This window comes from Mustela putorius, unplaced genomic scaffold (genome assembly GCF_011764305.1).
Source record: "Mustela putorius furo isolate JIRA1106 unplaced genomic scaffold, ASM1176430v1.1 tig00003846_pilon_pilon_pilon, whole genome shotgun sequence".
NCBI lineage: Eukaryota > Metazoa > Chordata > Mammalia > Carnivora > Mustelidae > Mustela > Mustela putorius.
The window spans coordinates 18,336,635-18,357,732 of NW_025421999.1; the positions used below are offsets into that span (position 1 = coordinate 18,336,635).

A 21,098-nucleotide genomic window follows, 5' to 3' on the forward strand; every position below is an offset into this window, starting at 1 on the left:
TTGAAGAGCTCCTAGTCTGCCACAGTAGACAGACAAGTAGATCATTTTAGTATGGTGTAGGAAGTGGTAGGTGTCTGCAGAGAACAGAGATGTGGGCCTAGTAAAAGGCTATAGGCCAGCTTCCTAGAGGAGAGATGTCTCAGTTGGGTTTGGAAGAAATGCCTGTGAGGTCAAGACCAGTGAGGAGGCCATTTGGGTGCAAGCAGAAATATTGGAAGGAGAAGAGCACAGAGGTAAGGAAGAACATGATGCATGTAGGGCAACTACGAGCAAGTTGAAGCTGCAGAAAAAATGAAATAAGAGGAAGAAGGGGACTAGCGGAAGCTAAAACTTGGAGAGACACGCCATCGTGAAGTCACTGGGAGTCACACTGCCACACTCAACTCTTCCACTGACAACAGGGAGCCGTAAGAGGCTCAGATTAGAGCGACTGGACTGGATAAGACCGGGTATTTGCTAAAATAATATTGAAAAAATGAAGTTTTTACTGATTTTTGTGATGGTCGTAACATGACCATGAGTGTTGCTTTTTGTTAAAGGGAAGATTTTAACACCATAAATGAATTCTTTAAATACATCCCTCTAAATCCTGAAACTGGCATTCCCTGGAAAGTCCTCTGAGATGCCCAAGGATTTTAGAGAGGGAATTGAATTTTTAGTATTTATTTTGATGCAGAGAAGTTGGAAGGTGGCAGCTGACAGCCCCAGCACTAGATGCTCTAAGTGCAGTGTTGAAGCTCATGGGACTATAATAGCGTGTCTTGAGAGGGAAGACCAGTTAGGCTCACGTTTCCCAGAGAATGGTAAGATAGACCCTCTCACTTCATTTCTACGTAGGGATGAAGTGTCATCCAGCCACCCAGGAGTAGGAGGAAAGAGAAAAACCATGCTAACTTCCAGTAAATATGGCTTCCCCACACGGGGAGGTGGGTGGCAGAGCTATTCTTCAAGGAAGCCCACCTCCCCTGCCAGGGGCAGCTCCTGTGCTTCTCTCCCCTTCCAAGCCCTGGAGACTCAGCCCACCTTCCTGTTCTCTTTCAGGCAGCTGGTACCCAAAACTTGTTACAACTTTTTCAGAAAGCAATTTGACAATAAAGAAAATTTTAAATTTATCTTATAGATGTATTTGCACAAATTATATGTACAAGAATATCCTCAGGAACCTTATTTTTAAGAGCTAGAAGCAGTCTAAGTGCCTATTAGTAAGAAACTAATTAAATAGATTATGGCACAACTGTGTAGGAGAATATGATGCCGCTATTAAAAAGAATAAAATAGGGCCAGTTTGGGTGACATGAAAAGATGTCCGAGGTGTCTTATTATTATATTCAGAAGAAGCAGCATAGGGATTCCATTTGAGGAAAAGACAAAAAGTCCATGGATGTATATATAAGAATATAACAAATAAAATACCTGGGAAAACACAAAATATTAATAGCAGTTATTTCTCTGGAGTGTGGGATTGGAGTTGATTGAAGGGTGAGACAATACAAGGAACTTGTCTTAACATTTAAGTATTTTTCAAAGTTTTACGATAAGAATGATTCATTTTAAAATTAAAAATACTACTTTTTTTTCCAAAAAGCACTGTACTAATTTTATTTTGTTTTTAATTTTTATCTTACTTTATTTTATTTTCAAATAGTTATAGATTCACAGGAAGTTGCAAGAGTAGTACAGAGTGGTCATGTGTACTTTGTCCTGCAGTGGTCCCATTTTATTTATCTATAGCACAATATCCAAGCCAAGAGGATGCTATTGGTACCATGTGTGTATGATAGGGCGATGCCAGTTCCCACACGTATAGACTCACGTAACCACCACTGAGATCCAGATGGAGAACTTGTCCATCTTTACCGAGATTTCCCTGGTGCTATCCCTGTACAGTCTAGTCTTACCTTCTTCCCACTCCTCCTCCCATGCCATCACTAACCCTTGGCAACCACCAATGTCTTCTGTATCTCTTCACTTCTCTCATTTTGAGAATGTTACATAAAGACAATCATACAGTAAGTGACCTTCACTCAGCCTGATGCCCTTAAGATCCATCCAAATTGTGTGGACCAATTGTTTGTTCCTGTTAATTGTACAGTCATATTGAGTTATCCCATGGTGTGGAGACACCAGTTTATTTAATAGCCCATCTATTGTGGGGTATTTGGGTAGTTTCCAATTGTTGACTATTACAGATGAAACTGTTAGAAATATTTGTGTACCGGTTTTGGTGTGGACATAGATTTTCATTTCTCTGAGATAAATGCCCAAGAGTGTGATAGGAGCATTGTATGGTAAGTTTGTTTCACTTTTATGAAATTGTCAAACTATTTCCCAGAGTAGCTGATCCATATTTACATTCTCATCAAAAATGTGTACGATATCCAGTTTCTCTGAATCCTCTCCAGCATTTGGTATAGTCACTACTGTTTAATTTAGCTGTTTTAATAAGCTTGTGGTCTTAATGGCTAGTGATGTGGAGCATCTATTCACACGATTAATTGCCATCTGTAAACCCTCCTTGGTGAACCATCTCTTCAAGTCCTTTGCCCATCTTCCAGTTGGATTGTTTGGTTTTTACTGTTGGGTTTGAAAATCCTTTATATATTCTAGATACTAGTCCTTTAGTAGCCACACAGGGGCTGCTCTTGCTTTACCTGAAACCGAATGGAGACTAGAAAGAATAAGGTTCTAGATTTTCATAATGTTCTATAGTCCTGCTTATTCACCTATAACTTCTGGCCTCCTTCTCAGTTGATAAGGAAGTCAGGTTTATCCTTGGGGAAGATTTTGGTTCCCTTTTTATTCTTGAGATCGGGGTTTACTAGAAACCCGCCACCCTATCATTTGTCTTTCAGGAATCCAACCTCTCTTCCACTCAAGTGCCTTCTGAGAGGTGAAGGGTACGCGGATTTTCTCCTATGAAGGCTTCTTGTACAAAGACACGATGAGAATTAACAAAGTTGGTGCCCCATGCCCACTGCTGGCATGTGGTCCCTGTGTCCTCTAGAAATATCTACACAGAGAGGCCATCTTCAGGAAGGGAGAAAAATCCAGGCATTTCTTGGCAATATTAGAGCACAGACGACCAGTCTTAACATCTCCAGGTTCACTCTGTGCACGTGGCACCCCATATCCCCTGACTACAAACGGAGAATTAACTCTATGTTAGAGCTCTTGCTACAGCTACCAGAACAGATAAGACCGAATTCTACCCTACTCTGGAGACTTACAACTTAACGTGAGAAGAGAGATGTGTAGATGCCTCAGCAAGTGAGTGCAGTGACATGATACCACCACACCTGCTTCCTCTTCTCCCCAAGGCATTGCCAGATTTAGTATCCAGGGTGGAGATGGGTGTAGTCATGGAGTTAGGTGTAATAATGTCACCAGGTTCTGGTCAATGGAGGATGAGTGCTTTCCTGAAGTCCTCCTACACACTGCCTTCCGTTTTATTTTCCCATCCACTGGTTGAAAGGAGAGGACCAAAATGCTAGCCTAGAAGAGGGCAGAGTCACAAGATGGAAGGGGCCTGGGACCTTGCTTGACTAGGATCCACAGCCCAGGAACACCCAATTGGTCTTTTCATGAGTGTTGAGATTCTGGGGTATTTGTTCAACAGTTAGCTTATCTTGACTAATACACAGAACACAGAAATCACAAGTCACTGCTCTCTTCCAAAGACGTCATAGAGGAGGTGCCTGATTTCCCTGGGGGCTCATCCCACACTGGATCTCAGATACCATAAGTACTACTTAACTTTTATAGATCAGGTATTGCGTTGTTGCTTTTTATGCTTGTCCTCATTCATTAATTTTTCTCTTTTGAAATACCCTTTTATCTTTACTTGGCTAACAATACTAGCTACACAAAGCATGAGAGTTGCATGCTATCAAATTCCAAATGGCTTATTGCTTTTAGCACCCTCCCCCCCTTTCAGCAAATTCTTCTAGCCTTTTGATAACTTAATTTATATCCTTTCCACATATTCATCCAAAAGGCAGCTTTTAAATTCTGGCATGGTCACCCACTCTTCCTCCTGGGCTTTGATGCTACCAGATGCTAGAGCAAAAACATTCACAGTATGCCTACAATCTATTTCAATATATAATTCTATCCAACTGAATGTCAGGCATTTCTAAAGAATGTTGTTGGCTGATATAATGTCCCTTGCCCAAGTTAAGGTTTTGATTTGAAATTGCGTATTGGAATGCCTTGTGTTACATTTTGCCCCCAATTTATAAATCTATCACAGATTCTCCCTCCAATCTATCTTGCCTCCTTAAAAGATTAACCGTTAAGAGTAGAGTTTAATGTGATAGCTTTAGAAAGCAAATGAAGAAAAGTATTTTGCTTTTGAAAGGGAATGTACCCTCAGGCAAGAGAAAAAAATTCTCTGCTCTTAATACACGTTGGGAACTGCCAGTTGTCATGCTTACAGCTTAAGATGGATTAGGATTCCATCACTGATCATCACATAAATTCTTATACTTAAAACCTTACATCTTCGTCTGCAGCCAAGCAATTAGAAAAAAAAAAATTGTGTTTGGATACATTAGAATGTGTGGAGCTGTTAGAATACCAGCAGTTTCTTGAAACAACTTAGGAGAATTTTTTACTTAAGTATTTGGCAGACCTAAAGCATATCCCCAGAAGTATACTAAATTTCTTCTCATTTGCGGGTGGAGGTAGATGAAGAGGACCATTTGTAATCATTATTATTTAACACAAAGTCAGTCTCTTTTTTTGATTATATTGTCTAAATGAAGGTGTTTTTAGGAAATCAAGATACTAGTTTTCCTTTGAGTTGATTATTTAACCATAAACTTTAAAAATTACTTTTACTGGAGTTTCTAAAAGTTATCAAACCAAGTGTGCTATTAGCAGCAATATGCTTTTCTTTCAGTGATAGTCAGGAAAAGAAGATATAGTTTACTTGAACTTTATAGTGACTTTACATTTCTCTTAGTTTGAAAAAGGAAGGAACACTTTCTAGAAAAAAATTAGAGTTAATTCCAATAAAGTTCCTTCCAAAATTGCAATGGTTGGTGTACAGTAAGTTTACAACACATGAGCACACTTACTTTGGAGACCTCTCGTTATACTTCACTTTCTCCATTTAAAAGACTAACATTTAGCACCTACTCATTCCCCCTGAATAATCATTCTTTAAACATTAAATGAATGGTAACTTCTAGGTTTCAATAAATAGGGGAAATGATCTACTCCCTAATTTCCATAGGGAACTTCTGAGAATTAATAAAAAAAATATATAGGGCATGTAGGTATTCTTGAAAATGGCCACTGTCTTTAATTATTTATTCATTCATTCTTTCAAGTCATTAATAAATATTTATTGAACGTATACTGATTTAGGAGCAGTAAGCACGGAAAAGGAGACAGCGTGAGGAGCTGCGAGAACACCTGGCTAGGATGGGCAGGTGCAGCTCATCTAGGTCTTGTGGTCACAATGAGTGACATCTGAGTAGAGAACCAGATGGAGTGAGGGAGAGAGCCCATGGGAATAACTGGGGAAACAACCCCAGGTCTAGGGAAAGCATATGAAAATCCTTAAGACAGGAATGAACTCGGGGTGTTCTACAAAAAGGAGATATGCTGGCATGGCTGGAGCTCCGTGGGTATGGGCAGCATGGTAAGGAAAATGTAAGTGGGTTAGGGTCACCTAGGGGTTTGGATCAAATCAGAAATTGGTGTTTTGTACAGAGAGCAACCAGAAACTCCTGGAGGGTTTTGAGCAGGATCTTGACCTGTTCTCATCTACGTTTCCCACCGATCACTTAAGGTATATTTGAAGAAATGGCTTTAGGTGAGCATAGATACAGGGAAATACGGTTAGGATGCAATGGCGTGAGTCTTGCTGAGAGATGACAGTGACCTAAGAATGGCAGGAGAGCAGGTAGCAAGACATATTTGGATTCTGGATGCATTTCAAAGAGGAACCAACAGAACTTGATAATGGGTCAGATGTGAGAGGTGAGTGAGGTTGATTCCTAATGTTTTTTGTAAGAGCCACTGGTTGAATGAGGGTTACATGTCCTGGGAGAGGAGGGTTTGGAAGATGATAATCTTGAATTCGGGTCTTGGCAGATTTTAAATGCCTTTTACACACCTAAGGGGAGAAATCCCCTGGGCAGTTGTATTTGAGAACTCTATGGCAGAAGGCCAGGCTGAAGATAGGAATTGGGGGCCATCAGTGTTTATAAGGGATTTGAGTCATAGGCCTCAGTGAAATCATCTAGGGAGAGAATAATGGTAGAGAAGATAAGAGGCCCAGGGATGGACTTAAAAGTCCGGGCAAGGCAAAAGTCAGCAGTTGAGGAAACTAAGAAGAGGTTCCCAGTGACCTAAGAGGAAGAGCAAGAGGGTTAGAAGTACCCCCAAAACCTAATCTATTAATGTTAGAAAAAAATATGAGGTTGCTGATTAACATACATTCATGTATAGGTTCTGGTGAGCCCAGTGAGTATGGGGTCCCAGCCTATCTGGGTTCCACCTTTGACAGTGACCCTGGATTAGTTTAGCTTCTGATCTTGCCCTCACCTAAATGGTCCCCATGTTGAGGTCAGTTCTCCCTGCTGAGTCCAGCCAGGAGTCACCACTCACCATCCCACCTAGACAAGTCCTCAGCCTCTGTTGCTGGCTCGATATCCCCTCCCTTTCTACTGCTCCCCCACCACCCTACATGGGGGGGTTGGAGGAGGCAGTGATCTAGCTGGGGTGTTCAGTTCCACTGTGGAGCCAAGATCTGAAGGCTTCTCAGTCATGAGAAGAGGTGGCCACAGAGGCTAGTCAGCCTGAATCCCCAAGGTGAGAAAGAACTTGTCCAGGCCAAGGAACAGAAAGGAGGTGAACACAGAGCACTCGGTGAAGAGGAGAGGGTACCTAGGTCCCTAAGGGTGGGGGAGGTCTTTGCAGGTTTTCAGTGATGAGTGACTTTCCTTAGAGCACAGCTTGCTTGGAGTATGGTGAGGGGCTCCTTCTGTCCTGCCTGATGTAGCCAGCAGAGAACCAGTGCCCCAAGAAAGCACCCAATGTAGCTGGCCCCCTTCTTCCTGCAGCCCAACCTTCCCTCCCGCAGTTGTCTCAGTCAGGCCCTGGCCTCGCCTTCTTGGGCCCAACACCAGCTGGTCTCAGGAGAGAGCAGGGCATCAGCCCTTCACAGCTCCATGTGACTTTCAGTCTCCTGCTCAAGGACTGGTGGCTTCAAACACCAGGGTCTCTTCTCAGTCTGTAGTCAGAAGTCAGTGGTTAAAATCAAGGCATTGGCAGCATTGTGTTCCTTTTTGGAGGCTCTGGAAGAGAATCCATCTCTTGGACTTGTCTAGCTTCTGTCAGCTCCTCTCATTCCTTGCTCCATGGCCTTAGCTAACTCGCCCTTCCAAGCCTATAAGGTCACATCCATCTGAGCCTTCTTGCACGGTCACATGTCTCTCTCTGGCCGGCACTGGCCAAGGAACCCTGAGGTTAAAGAGGACTTAGGACTTTGGTTAGAGGGGTCCCTCCTGGCAAGGTAGGCTCATTGTCCCCTCCCCGGGTCCCGGTGGGGAGTAGGTCCTGGACAGCTTTGCCGTTATTCTGCATTCCATGAGACTCCTCAATCTTAAAAGATGATTCAAATACAATGCGTGAACTGTTGGGATGTAGATTCAAAAACCAACTTTAAAAGACATCTTTGAGACTATCAGGAAAAGTTTTACATAACGTGGGTATTTAGATGATAGAAAGGATTTGTTCTTAATTTTGTTAGGTGTGATCATGGCATGTGTCTTTTCTGATACCTGATTTGGAGTCCTCTGGGAAAACATGAAGATACATGAAACCAGACTGGCAAAAATACTGAGCATTCTTAATCTGAGTGGTAGGTGTGTGGGGGTTCAGTATACTATCCTTTGTACTTTGTGAATGTTTGGAAGTGTGAGGCTAAGGAGACCACCAAATGCCAGGATGGCCACCAAATGCCCCAAGAAAAGAAACCGGGCTTCTGCCTGCCTCACACATTAAGGGAACCAGCAAGGCCTACAACGCACGTGCCATTACCACCTTGGACTCTATTTCGGTACAACTATAATCCAAAATTAAACAGAACTTTATAAGTTATATTGTTTGACCATCACTCCCTATTGTTCCCAACTGCCCCTATAGCCATGCAATGCAAGAGCACATGAAATGCAGTAAAAATTATGAAATAACAAAAAACAAGAAAATAACAAAAAATAAAGAATTTTTTAAAATTATGGAATAACTGTATGTCTTTTTCAATTACATACTCAAACCTAGCTGGAATTTCTGTATAGACAGAGCAGTGTGTGCCCATGTTCAGGGGCAATGCTTCTCCTTCTCTTTGGAGAAGAATATTAAAGAACCATCAAGTACCAAAGGAACCTTTGGGGCAGGGCAGAATTCAGGCACCATTGCTCTCCAGAACCAGGCTCTCCTTGGGTGGAAGAGACTCCCCTCTGGTCCTTTATTTCAGGATGTCCTTTATTTCAGGATGCCGCCTTGAAGGTCTCAAGCAAAGCTCCCATTATGGGTCTTCCCGGGGAAGGTTTCCCAGGAACTTTCTTCATAGACCTCACACTGGCCCAGGGAAGGGGAAGCATTAGTTACAGACCCCAAAGAGGACAGAAGCCAAAACCCAAATGATTGACATTTCAAAAAGTCATTAGCCATCATCTATAATCCTTGCAGGTAGACTGTGGGACAGGAGAACCTTTTCTCACACGGATGATAGAGACCACCCAGTTCTGCTTTCCTGAGACTGTTTGTCCTACAGCATATTGTCTATAGATGGAGAGGCCATGGGTGGGGGTGGGATGGGGTGTGTAAAAGGTGGAGAGAGAGGCTCATAGGAGAGAACCTTTAAAGAATGTCCTGAAGTGAGAAAAAGCAAGCAGGAGCAAGATGCCGACTCAGAGAATAGAGAGAAAACAGAAAGCAGAAATGTGTCTGTAAGTACTTGTCTGTCTTAGGGAGCTTCAGATGGAAACCAACAAACAATCAACCAAGGAATATTCCTTGAAGATGTTCTATGAACATACTGTGCTGATCTCCAACAGGAAAATGGCTTGGCTGGCCAAGGGCCGACCAACTATTTGAGACAGGACACAAACACATTGAAGATAGCCCACAGTTCAGGGAGGCAGATGGCAAGGGCCGTCAGAAGTTCATAGGTGGGAGACAGGCTGGAAATCAGGGCAGTCCACCCTGGGAAGATGAAAGACTTCAGGAGCAAAGGTGTGGAGGTAAGAAAACTCAGATATTTTCAGCAGACAAGAGGTAGACCCATCAGACCAGGGCAGGAGATCCATGTGGGTGGGGCTTCTGCAATGTTGGTGTGTCTCCAGGCCAGCTGGCTGGGGAGCTCTTGATAATACTGCCAGGTGTTCCTGAGGCTGGTGACTGATCTGTTGATCTGGGCGTCACACTCTGGGAAACACGCTGTAATGAAATTGCAATAAATGCAATTGTAGAGTAGAATGGGGCCAGCTGATGGATTTCAGGCCAAGGATACAGAATGTTATTTGGTGGCTGGAAGTTCTTAATGGCTTTTGATTAAGGAGTGGGTATAATGTTAGAGTTCTCTTAGGAAGAGAGATGGGTAAGCAATCCACTAGAAAAAGTAATAGAAATATATAAGAAATGGGGGCATAAATGAACATGGAGATAGAGATTGGTCTCAACAGAGAAAGGTATGGTATGCCTGGGTAGCTCAGTCGGTTAAGCATCAGCCTTCAGCGCAGGTCATGATCCTGGGGTCCTGGGATCAAGTCCCACGTTGGGCTCTCTGCTCCGTAGGGAGCCTGCTTCTCTCTGTAGCTGCTGCTCCCCCTGCTTGTGCGCTCTCTTTCTCTTTCTCTCTCTGACAAATAAATAAAGAAAGATCTTTTAAAAATTAAAAAAAAAAAAACCCACAAAAACAGAAAGGTGTGTAATGAAAGCTCTCGTTTATAGTCCAGGAATTAAGCCTAAGAAGCTCAGAGAGGTACAGTAGCTTGCATAGACACACAGCCGGCCTACAGTAGGGCTGGCATTTTAGTCGAGGCCTGAGAGACTGCGAACCCACCCTTCCTTGTCAAGGTGAGAGGAAGAGTAGATGAGTTTCTCTTGTTGCTTTGGCCAATGACTAGACTTAGTGGGTTAACCACACAAACGCATTATCTTAGAGTTAAATAGATGAGAAGTCAGACAGGGCTCTCCCTAGCCTAAAATCAAGGCATCAGCAGTTTTTTGGTTTGGTTTTGGTTTTGGTTTGAGGGGAGAATTGGTCGTTTTGCTTTTTTTGCCTTTTCCAGCTTCTAGAGACCCCCTACTTTCCTTGGCTTGTGTTCCCCTTCTTCTGTCTCCAAAACTAACCACATCACTCTGACCATTTCTTCCTAGACGTCTCATCCTCTCTCAGCCAAGCCAGGAAGGATTCTCTGATTTTAAGAACTCACGTGATTAGATGGGACTCATCTGGGTAATCCAGAATAATCTTCCCATCTCCATGTATTTATACTTCAATCTCATGTGCGGAACCACTTTTTCCCATGTGAGGTAACATACGCACATTCTGGGGATGAGGACACGGACATTTCTTGGTGGAGGGGGAGGGGAGGCATCATCCTGCCAAGCACAAGTGACACTGCTGCCACTCATGGACACCTGCCTTTGCACCCAGCAGCATGTTGTGGTAACATATCATTACAGAGGGGACTTTTTGTTGGACAACGCAGGAATTCTGAAAGGAATGATGTTGGTAGAACAAAACCAATGTGGTTAGAGTAGACATGGCATCATGGATGTTTGTCCTAAACACACGCGAACGTTCCTCGGCTCTGTCAATCCTGCCTTAAGCTTGACTCTGTATCGTTGTCAAGGCTGACATGGATCACCCAATGTAAGAGCCTGACCACCCAGTATAGAAGATGCCTAAGTGTGTAGTCTGAGTGCCCAAGTTTGTACCTGTTTCCCTAATTCTAGAGTGAAAATTCCTGTTCTCTGCTTTGGTAGATTGCCTAAAACTTGTGTGTCTTCAGACCACCACCTGCCTTTTTTGTTGTTGTTGTTGTTGTTTGTTGTTGTTGTTTTATAGTAAATAGCCATCATCTAAGCAGGCTGACATCCCTTTGTTCCAACAGTAAGCCATTCATAAAGTACCAATTTTATAGAAATGACACGAACCAATAGGACTGTGTGAGCATAAATGAAAAGTGCAGGTTCTATGAAACTGTTAGAATCAGGGCAGCAAATGGTTTAATTAAAGCTCAGTGTAATCCTTTTTCATTTTATTTTTGAAGTCCTATCTTTGATTCATCTGCATTGTGGTAGACTGGGGATCCAATTTAGAATTACAATTTTTTCTCTTTGGTATCTTTTATTTTAAAGAAAGAGAGACTTGTGTTTTGTTACAGACCTTTCAAAGCCAGAAAATGATAGCATAGGGATGTTAAAATTCACATTCTTGGGGTAATAATCCTTAAGCTTATGGATGAACCTGCTGGTTTTCAGCCACTGAAAGGATTCAGTAGAGAGCCAGTCTCGAAGACTGTTGGGATGAGAAGTTGGGGGAGTCCTCAGCTGCAAATAAAGGCATTTGCTGTTTGAAGCCCCATCATTTTCTCATTTAAGAAGACCTATTTAGTGAGCTGCACATATGACCACTGTGTGCATTTTGAAAGGAATCTAGCCGTTAGAGCTGCTCCCAGGAAGAGCTCCACATGAGCAAGCACTTCGGGGAAAAAGGCAAAACAAAACAAATCCTGAACACTGACTTAAAATGAAGGCCACGTTCAGGCATGTGTGACTGCCTCGACTTTAATGGGAACAGCCTGTTTCTGGGATTCAGGACGTAAAATTGGTGGGAAAAGTGTGAAATGAGGAGAAAAAAAAGGAAATAAAAGAATCCACTGGACACTGTGTTTAAACACCACAAGAAGAACAGTGTGTCATAAAAGGATGAGCTAAAATTCTCATTTTTGCTAACGAGAACCATTGTTGTCTCTCAAAAAATGTTTTAATGCTGTTACATTAAAATGTAACTCTTGAAGTAGAAAGCAGAAAGAACAGGCACTGGTTTCAACACAATTTGCTCATTGCTGATGAGAGGAAAGTTAGAAATTGCAGAAATGGCTGGGAAGTCTCACCTCCATTGTGCGGACATAACAGACACACACACACACACACACACACACACACATACACACAGGCGCGCATGCAAGCGTGCAAACCAAGACCAGCAAACAGGCATGGAAAGTATCTTCCTGGCATCTTGTTTCTGGCATTGCTATAACTACGCACAAAACAAGTGATCCATGAAATGGTAGCGACATCTGTTCAAGAACCTGTGGGGCTTTCCTCACAAAACAGTTGTAAAATCTGTTGGGGACCAAAATATTTCTACGTATCTATGTAGATGCTTTCTTTTAAGGGAAACACACACACACGTACACACGCACACAAATGGATACAAGTGTTGAGCTTAAAAGACAGGAATAAGAAAAGGAAATGTCATCCACTTCTTTAAAATTTTTTTAAATTTTTCTCCTTTCAAACCAAGCTACATGAATAGCTTTGAATATACCTTTTCTTCGTTTTTCTTTCCTTTTCTTTCTTCCTCCTCCTCTTCTTCTCCCCTCCCCTCCCCGTCCACCACCAGTCTTCCTCCTCTTCCTCCTCCTCCTCCTCCTCCTCCTTCTTTTTTGGAATCCCGGAACACATAAATGGTCATAAAGCTGAAGTTCGAGATTCCGCGTGGTAGACTGCAGTGACATGCGCGTGGATGCTGAGCGAGTTTGTCTTGATTTGGTAGGAAACATTTTCTGACCTTGGAAATGAAATCACTGAGTTGTCTATTTGTCTGCGGCTGCAGCCACATGGAGGATTCTGGCTACTTACGTTAGTGCATCTTTGAAATTCTCAAATCCACGGTGTGTGGGAAGTTGCACAACTTGGATTTAAGCATCATTTCAGGATGTTCCTCATTAAGCACCCAGATTTGCCTCCTTCCCACGATTCCCCAGCATTAGTTCACAGGGATCACCCAGCAGACCGTCCAGGCTGACGGGGTGAACGGAGACAGGCAGGGCCTCTTCTTCTCTATTTACCCTCTCGGTAGCTCCGTACTCAGGCTTTAGAGGTCTCTCCAAATGAGAGTTATTTGATTTCGCTCTCACTCCAGTGTCCTTTACTATTATGTAGCATTTTTATAATCTGTTCTTACTTTTTTTTTTTTTAAACAACAGGCCTCTAGCAAGTAACAATTTATTCTGTTGGAATAGTTTAAACATGGAGATTTTGTTGATTTTACCATCTTCTGGACAGATTCGGCTGTGCGTAGGAAAATGTTTTTGCGGACTGTTCACTTTCAGCATTTGTTCACAAAGCCATTCCATTATACATTGTTCTTTGGAATGATTGATAATGGAGTCTTGCTAAATGAAGGGGGCTATTTCGGGCATTGCTGCATTATCGTATTCTGGGAGCCGATTTGCTGTAGAAAGTGAAGCACGCCCATCTCCCAGATGGCATCTTTTCATCTGTCAAGTATCCTCTCTGGGAAGGCGGTGTTCCGATGAACTGGGGGTAGGGGGGGAGCTCCCCAGCTGAGCTCACGGACCGGCGAGAGAGGAAGCAGCGCGGCCAGTGTTCTGCTAGGACCTGTGGGAGGAGGCACCTGGTCGACAGCCCCTGCCCATCTCAGCTTTCCTAAACATAGTTGGCTTATCGCTCACTATAAATCACTGCCGAGCCCTCTGTCCTTTCTCTGTCCGTTCACCTTTGCAATCCCAGCACCTCCTCTTGCTGCAGGACCCTACAGCCCAGGGGCCCAGCTAAACCCTGCAGCTTGTTTTTCCCTCCTTCGGACAACCCCATGCAGGTGAGGAATGAACCTTCTCAGAACAAGATGGGAGGGGCAAATAAAGTGAGCAGACTTAGTACCCTCGAGAATGTTAAGAAATGACAGTTAAGTTACCTTGTTGGGGTGTCGTGGGGTAATCCTAAGTGATAAAATAATTCCTATAGCAATTCAATTTTAGACCAAACTACAAGAGTCAGAGAAGCGCCGAACAAGCCCTCAGAAGTCAACCTAGGGACCACAAGAAGGCTGGAGACTGGCAGCTCCCCGTGGTCCCCACAAGACAACAAACCCCTTCTCTAGAAAATGGGGATAATTATATGAGCTGACCTCCAGTAACTATTGTGGGGAATAATTAATAGAATGAGTATGGAGGAAGGAATAAGAGTAAGCTGGTAATAATGATATTGGAAAAAGTCATGCTGAAATTGGCTTGAAGGAATTGAGGGGATGTGGTCAAGAATGTGCAAATCTGGGTTCAAATCTCTGCTCTGCCATTCGCTACCTGCGTGACCTAGAGTAGGTTACTGAATTCCTCCCGGGGAGGACCTGCCTGCGGGGCTGTGGAAACACCTGCTGTCACTCAGGTAAAGGCCCCCGTCTCATGACTATGGCAGAGTGATGTTCATCAAATGGTAGCTACTGCTGTTTACAGAGAAGATAAATCACCTTCATTGTCTTTTTATAAATTAGTAAGAAGTCCTCTCCTAATTATAAGCAATTGTATTCAGGATTATCAATAAGATGTGGGTTGAATTATCTCATCAGATAAATAAGGGAATGTTATTTGGAAGCCTTTAAGCATACTTTGGGAGGGAAGAAGCCACGCAAGAATTCTGAAAATCTGTCCGTGGCATTGAGTGAAAGAGCACGCCGCCATTCCAGCCTTCAGTACATACTTTGAGTGATGACAGGCATTTTGAAAGTTCACGGGGACCTGCTTGACATGTTGATAAAATCATCCAGGAGCTTTTGCAAGAGCTAAAACACTGAACCTGCTCCCTGAGACCTGGCCTGCGTCTCCTGTGTGCATCTCCTGTTGGATGGAACAGAGCAGGTGTCACTGGCTCTTGGACTTAGTGAAGCAAGACATTTGGTTCCGGGCATTCAGGCAGCAAGTACCCCAAAAACAACTACGGAAAATGAGCTACAATTAGGCTATGAATGACTTTTGAAAATTGTTTTTAAAGTTGTTTTTGATTGCCATTTTGACCTTGTTGGGAGTAAAACAGGACCGAGAAGCCCTGGCGCTCTTATATGTCTCAGGCAGCAATATCACATGGCCAGTTTAAGTTTGGGGGTACTGAACAGCCCTCCACAATAGTTCGTTTGGGAAGAAATTGATAAAAACTAGCATTCCTGACAATAATTCACATACTACAGGATCAGAAAAAAGAGTGGTTCATCTGTTCAAAATTGTTGAATATACCAAGACCTGTAAGTTCATTAATGCCCTCCCCATAAAGTCAGGCTATCTGGAAAGGTCAGGCATGGACTGGTCTGGAGAGCTTAGCAGTGAGTGGGCCCAGTGCCTCACCCCATACACGTATGCATGAGGCAGGCCTCCAGAGCTCAGGCTCATGTAACAAGCCCTTGGGAGTGTGCACACCCACGGGGCTGTTCACAGCCAGGCACCTAGGAAGTCCATCCAGCACCTCAGCATTTCAAGACTGGGAAGGACCTCAGCTGTCACTCAGTTGAATGAATCTCAACGAAAGCCAAATCCGGCTGCAGACTTCCTCTGGGGGAGGGGAGTTGTCCAAATCTGGGTCTTTTCAGAGTCAGCTTAATTTTTGAAAGCCACCAAAATTACTCAAAGCCAAATCCAGTGACTAGAATACATGGTCAGGATGGACAAATGAAAAGAAGGTGGGGCCATAAGATGACAAAACTGGTTTGCTTGAGTGCCCCACAAAGTGGTTCTGAGAGGTTAATTCCAAAAGCACCTAGAAGAACACTGCTGCTGTGCTCACAACCTCTCTGAGGGCAGAGGGAATGCGCCTGTCAGATATTTATTTATTATTTATTTGATTGTTGGTTTGTTTGTTTGTTTGTTTATTTTTAGGTCAGAGCTTTAAACATGTGCCTGTGTTTTGGCCTAGAAATTCAATTTCTAGGAATTTATCATAAGGAAATTATTGAGATGGTACACAAAAATCTTAACCATCAGAAAGCTGGATGCAGCTTTAACAACAGCTTCAATATTGGGAGTGTCTGAAATGTCCAACTGTAGGAACCGGCTAAGTAGAAGAGGACATATCAAGTCAACAGGCTGGGCAGTCAGGCAAAATGATGCCATTGACATTTCTCTATTGACTTGCAAAACTGCTTGTGTTCAATGGAAAGAGCAGATTATAAAACAGTGTCAAGATATGATCGAGGTGAAAGCATGTGCATGTGGGGAAGAGATAGGAAAGCACATGGAAACATTGTAGCAAGTGGGAAATGGGTGGGTGGGATGGTGACTATTTCCGCATTTCTTTTTGGCTTATATCTATTCCGATTGTCCTGTAATGAAAACTATTTTTATAATACAAAGATAATAAAAGGAAACATCACCGGAGAAAGAGGTTCTACTTTGCTTAAGGAGGAATTATGATGGACCTATATTCATTTGTGAGAGTTCTCATAATGAAATCCCACAAACCGAGCGGTTTAATCAACAGCAAAATATCTTCCCACAGTTTCTGGAGGTTGGAGGTCTGAACCCAAAGTGTTGATGGTTCCCTCTCAGGGCGGTGAGGGAGACTCTGTTCCAGGCCTCTCCATAGTGTCTGGCAGTTTGCTGGTGATCACTGATGTCCTTTGGCTTTGGTTGTATCACTGCAATCTCTTGCCTCCATGTGATATTCTTCCTGTATGTGCGTGTCCACACACAGAGTTCCCCTTCTTGTATGGACATTGGTCATATTGGATTTGGGCCTACCCTGTTCCAGTAGGACTTCATCTCCCTGAAAACTTCAAAGACCCTATTTTCAAATAAGGCCACAATTTGAAGGTATTGGGGGTCAGAATTTCAATATATAGATTTTGGGGGGAGGGGTACAATTCAAGCAGTAATGGTATCCCAGTGAGAGAGCCGCACTTCTACCCAACTGGAAGGAGCGCGTAGCCGCCACCTAGGCCTCTGTCAGCCTGCTGTACGCCTTGAGCAGGGGCCTGAACCAGTGGGGTCCAGCACTGACATCCCTGCTTGCTTCTCCTGTAAACCTGAAACTACTCTAAAGGAATTACCTTATTACCTTAAAAATTAAAATCAGAAACTCTGTTACGAACAATGACGTTTACAAGGGATCACACACTTAGCTACCCCAGAGGGGCCCTTGGCAGATAAACATTTGGGAAACTGCAAGGGTTAGTTAGCCCTTTCTCAAAGGCAGTTGAGAAGACGCAGATGACCAAAGTGTGACCCAGCGGGATGTCGAGGATTCAAACAGCCCTAGCTGCTCACACCTATCTCAGACTCAACAAAGCCCTTCTAATGGAGCTTTAGAGTGGTGCCGTGTGGGGGAGGGGAAGAAGAACCAAATTCTTATTTGAAGAAATAACAGTTTGGAACGTGCACAAGAGTGTCAACAAGTTATGTAGATCTTATCAGCATCGCATTTTTGGTGCCTCCCAGCTATCCAGCGAGGCTCCGCCAGCCTGTCGACACTCTTCAGCGTCCCACGCATGACGGGCAAATCAACACCTCGGGAGGCTCTGCTGTGGCCAGGCCTGCCTCCCCGGGGCCCCGAGGAGCACACATTTTCTCTCTCCTCGCAGAATACCATCCTGCCACCCCCTCGATATGCATGAGTGTCTTGGGTCCACTTCTCTGCTCACTTCCCGTGACTTGGTGAAATATAAAATGGAACAAGACCTTCGTGCTGACTTTGGGAAGAGTACCTCAGCTGGGGAAATCTGATGGGCTCGCCTCGGAAGGGTAGTTTCGGTAATGTGAGGAGAAATTATGCAAAGTCGTTGTCAGACTGCAAGAGGCTTAAACTAGGTGTTTTTACATTTGCAGATTAAAAACTCTGTGACTTAACAAAATCGCCGATGAGGGACTGGGCATGAGACTTTGGGGGTTCCTCTCCCCACCTCCTCCCTCCACAGACGTAAATCCCTCCTGGTATATACATTGCTCATGATAATATAGCCTTTCAGATGTAATTTTGCTAAATGATGCAAAAAAGCATTTATTTAGACCAATGAAAATGATAGTCTTAAGTGTACATCTCAGCTCTTTTATACTTAACCTGTTTATTAACGTTGAAGTCAGTGAATGGATCTCCTTGTTTGTGTGTTTGTTTTCATTTCTAGGCAGCTTTAAGTGCCTTGAAACAGTTTTCTGAACAAGGACTGGATCCAATGGAAGGGGCAATGAATATTGAAAAAGGTTCTCTTGAAAAGTGAGTAACTCTTCTGCTGTATTCTTTCATTTCTAATTTTGTAACTGTACAGAAAAATGAGATATCGATGATACTAAGGTTAAAAGAACCCCTCAGGACAATGATATCTGTGTCTTACAAAGTTATTCATAACACAATTAAATGTAAATAAATGAGAAACATTTATTTTGTAAATATGAGAAAAAATGTAAATAAATGAGAAACAGTAGCATATAGGGTCATTTTCCTTTCCCATAATATGTCCGTGAAAGTTTTAATCTACTAACTGATCATTATTTCTGCATTTTAATGCCTTTGTTGGAAAAATTTATGTGGGTTTTGCTGACTACAGAGACTTGCACAACTCTCTTAAAACATCGGTTTGGCTTCATACCTTTGAGCTTTCTTCTAGCTAAACCACTTTCCAAGGTAAAGATTTTCACTCACACTCCTGCTAAGCCATGGGCACAAGAGAGAAGAAAGAAAAAGCAGCCCAGATGAGGTGTTTCCTCTCCTTGACCGCATTTTGTTGTTCGTAGTGTTGTAGAGACACAAGCAGACATTGCCACCCAAGCGTGGCTCCCAAGGGCTGCAGGGCGAGAAGGCAGCTGGAGCGAGTATTTCTGAATCCAGCTCACAGCCTTTTTATGATACTGAACATCAGGTCTTACCTGAGAGCCTGAAGTTTAGGTCTTTCTCAGAAGCCCAATTTACACTAGAGAATCAGAACGCAATTGCATTACCGTAGTGGAATCCGAACACTTTCCAAACAATTAATAATTGCAAGTGAGATTTCCAAACACACAGAAGAGGAAATAACATTTTTGAGAATGGAAAAAAAAAAAAATAGATAACCCAGGAAGTAAAAACCGGATATATCGATCCTCCTGGTTAACAACCAACAGCGCTTGGCCGTTGGTCGTTAATATGTAAACGGGGAGAGCGTGAGAAGAGCACATTTGGTAAACAGAGCTGGCATTTTAAGTTGTCTATAGATTGGCAACCATTTATAAGCTAATTTAATCAAAAACATTTCCACATGATCTCATCAGTAGACTATCTGAACATAAATATTGTTGTTTCACTTTAAAATGTCACTTTTGTGGTGACCTTTGAATCCCGTGTGCCATCTGCTAATAAACATGTCTGAAGACGTGCAACCCTGGGCCTTCAGCTCTTGTTAATGTATTAATCTTCCAGACAAGCCCAGCATCTGGGAGAGAAAGCGGACAATAACCAGACACACCCGGGCTCCATCGCTCAGGACTGCAAGAAATCAAAGTCGGTCATCTAGCAGCTCCCAGGACCGCGGCTGCCACCACATCCTTATAAACCTGTCAGCACGCATGAGGGTGTCTGTGTTCAAGGAAATGAATGACTAATACCATTATTTGAGTCTTATGTGAAGACAACACTATTCTAACACAAGCGATAATATGCATAGTACTGTTTACTCAACCGGGGGGGAAATAAAACTTTGAGCATCTCCCTTGGAACCTGAGATCAGATCATAACTCATTTGCCCAGAGGCAGCAGAAATCTGATCCTGCTACTGGAGCTTAAAATAACAATTAATGAGAAGTGTTAGAAACAGAGGTAAAAATTTTAAAGAATTAATAGGGAAATTGGGTTTGGTTCTGTTGTTAGGATTGTTTTTTGTCGTGGCGCTTGTGTTCAGTTCTATTCTCTCTCTCTCTCTCTATCTCTCCTGTTTTTAAATAATGCTTGATGATTCAGAGATTAACCCATGACGTGCTGTGGAATGTGATGGTCGTTGTCTTCATATAGAGTCACACGGTTCCTCTTTTTCTGCCGATATTTGTAATCTTCATCCTGTATCCATAGGAATAACTTTTAAGGCGCACGCCTCAGAGATGTATGCAAGCAAACGAGGTTGGAATCAGGTCTGATATTTTATTTAAAATATGAAATAATGTTAGGAACCACTAGTTTCAGTATACTCGAGGAATTCAACAAAACAACCAGTTGTGGGTCTGGAGCTCCATCAGTCCTATAGCCACTGAGGAGGCGTCTGGCCTCCACAAACCATTTCTCTGGGTTCCACGTCCTGCCGTGGAAATCGCAACCACCCTCATCCGTGTGTCGTAGCCCCTCACTGTTTTGCATCGAGCGCGTTCTTAACCGCCTCTGGACTTGGGACAGTGAGTGGGATCAAACTAAATCATGTACATGGCGGGGAAGGGACAGCCTGTCGGAGGAGCCGTCACCGTCTTGCCAGCTTGTAGCCAGCCACGCTCTGGACCAGCATGTTGGAATCCGGCGTGTAGCGAATGCAGTAAACATTTGGTCGGTTTCTGTGTGAAGTGTTGTCATTGTTGTTCTTTCGTTCCCTGGCTCTCCTCTCAACTCTCACCTCAGCGAGCCCCATCCCGAAGGCCGCCACCCAGCCTCGTCAGCCCATGGTGTTGTTTGGGGGTGGGGGGTGCCCTGGTGGCCTCAGACGGGGCGCCCGGGCCCCTCGCGCCACCGTGGGGCCCCCTCCCGGGTGACTCGGAGCCGGCTTCCCGACCGGCCCACGTCACCTCATTGTTCAGCCTTTCTCCCTATTGATTCGCCCACGTTGTGCAATGAGAAAACACTCGATGGGCTCACGGCTCGACCCAACATGACAAGAGAAATATAATTATGTAAGATTTCATAAGCAAAACCACCACAAATCATGATCGGGCTGACTCACACGCGACTAGAGAATAAACAAACAGCAACATAAGGAAATAACTCGAGGGTTGTTTTTAATGATTCCCATGTGGGGAAGTCCGCCAGTATTGGGAGGGCTGGGTGCCCTTGGAGGAAATGGGTCTTGTTACATAAAGCTGGGTCCTTGTGGAAATAACAGCGCGTTTGTAAAGTTG

At 43.5% G+C, this 21,098-nt stretch overlaps 1 protein-coding gene across 7 annotated transcripts in view; it reads left to right on the forward strand.

The window, feature by feature from the left end:
* STAU2 (staufen double-stranded RNA binding protein 2) overlaps nt 1–20,549 on the forward strand; it is a 317,921-nt gene extending 297,372 nt beyond the window's left edge. For all 7 annotated transcript variants that reach the window (XM_004762350.3, XM_004762346.3, XM_004762352.3 and 4 more), the window contains 2 exons: nt 18,158–18,246; nt 19,426–20,549. In XM_004762350.3, the coding sequence (XP_004762407.1) occupies nt 18,158–18,246; nt 19,426–19,519 (183 nt within the window). In that variant the 3' untranslated portion in view covers nt 19,520–20,549. The remainder of the gene's footprint in view (nt 1–18,157; nt 18,247–19,425) is intronic.
* The last annotated feature ends 549 nt before the right edge of the window (nt 20,550–21,098 follow it).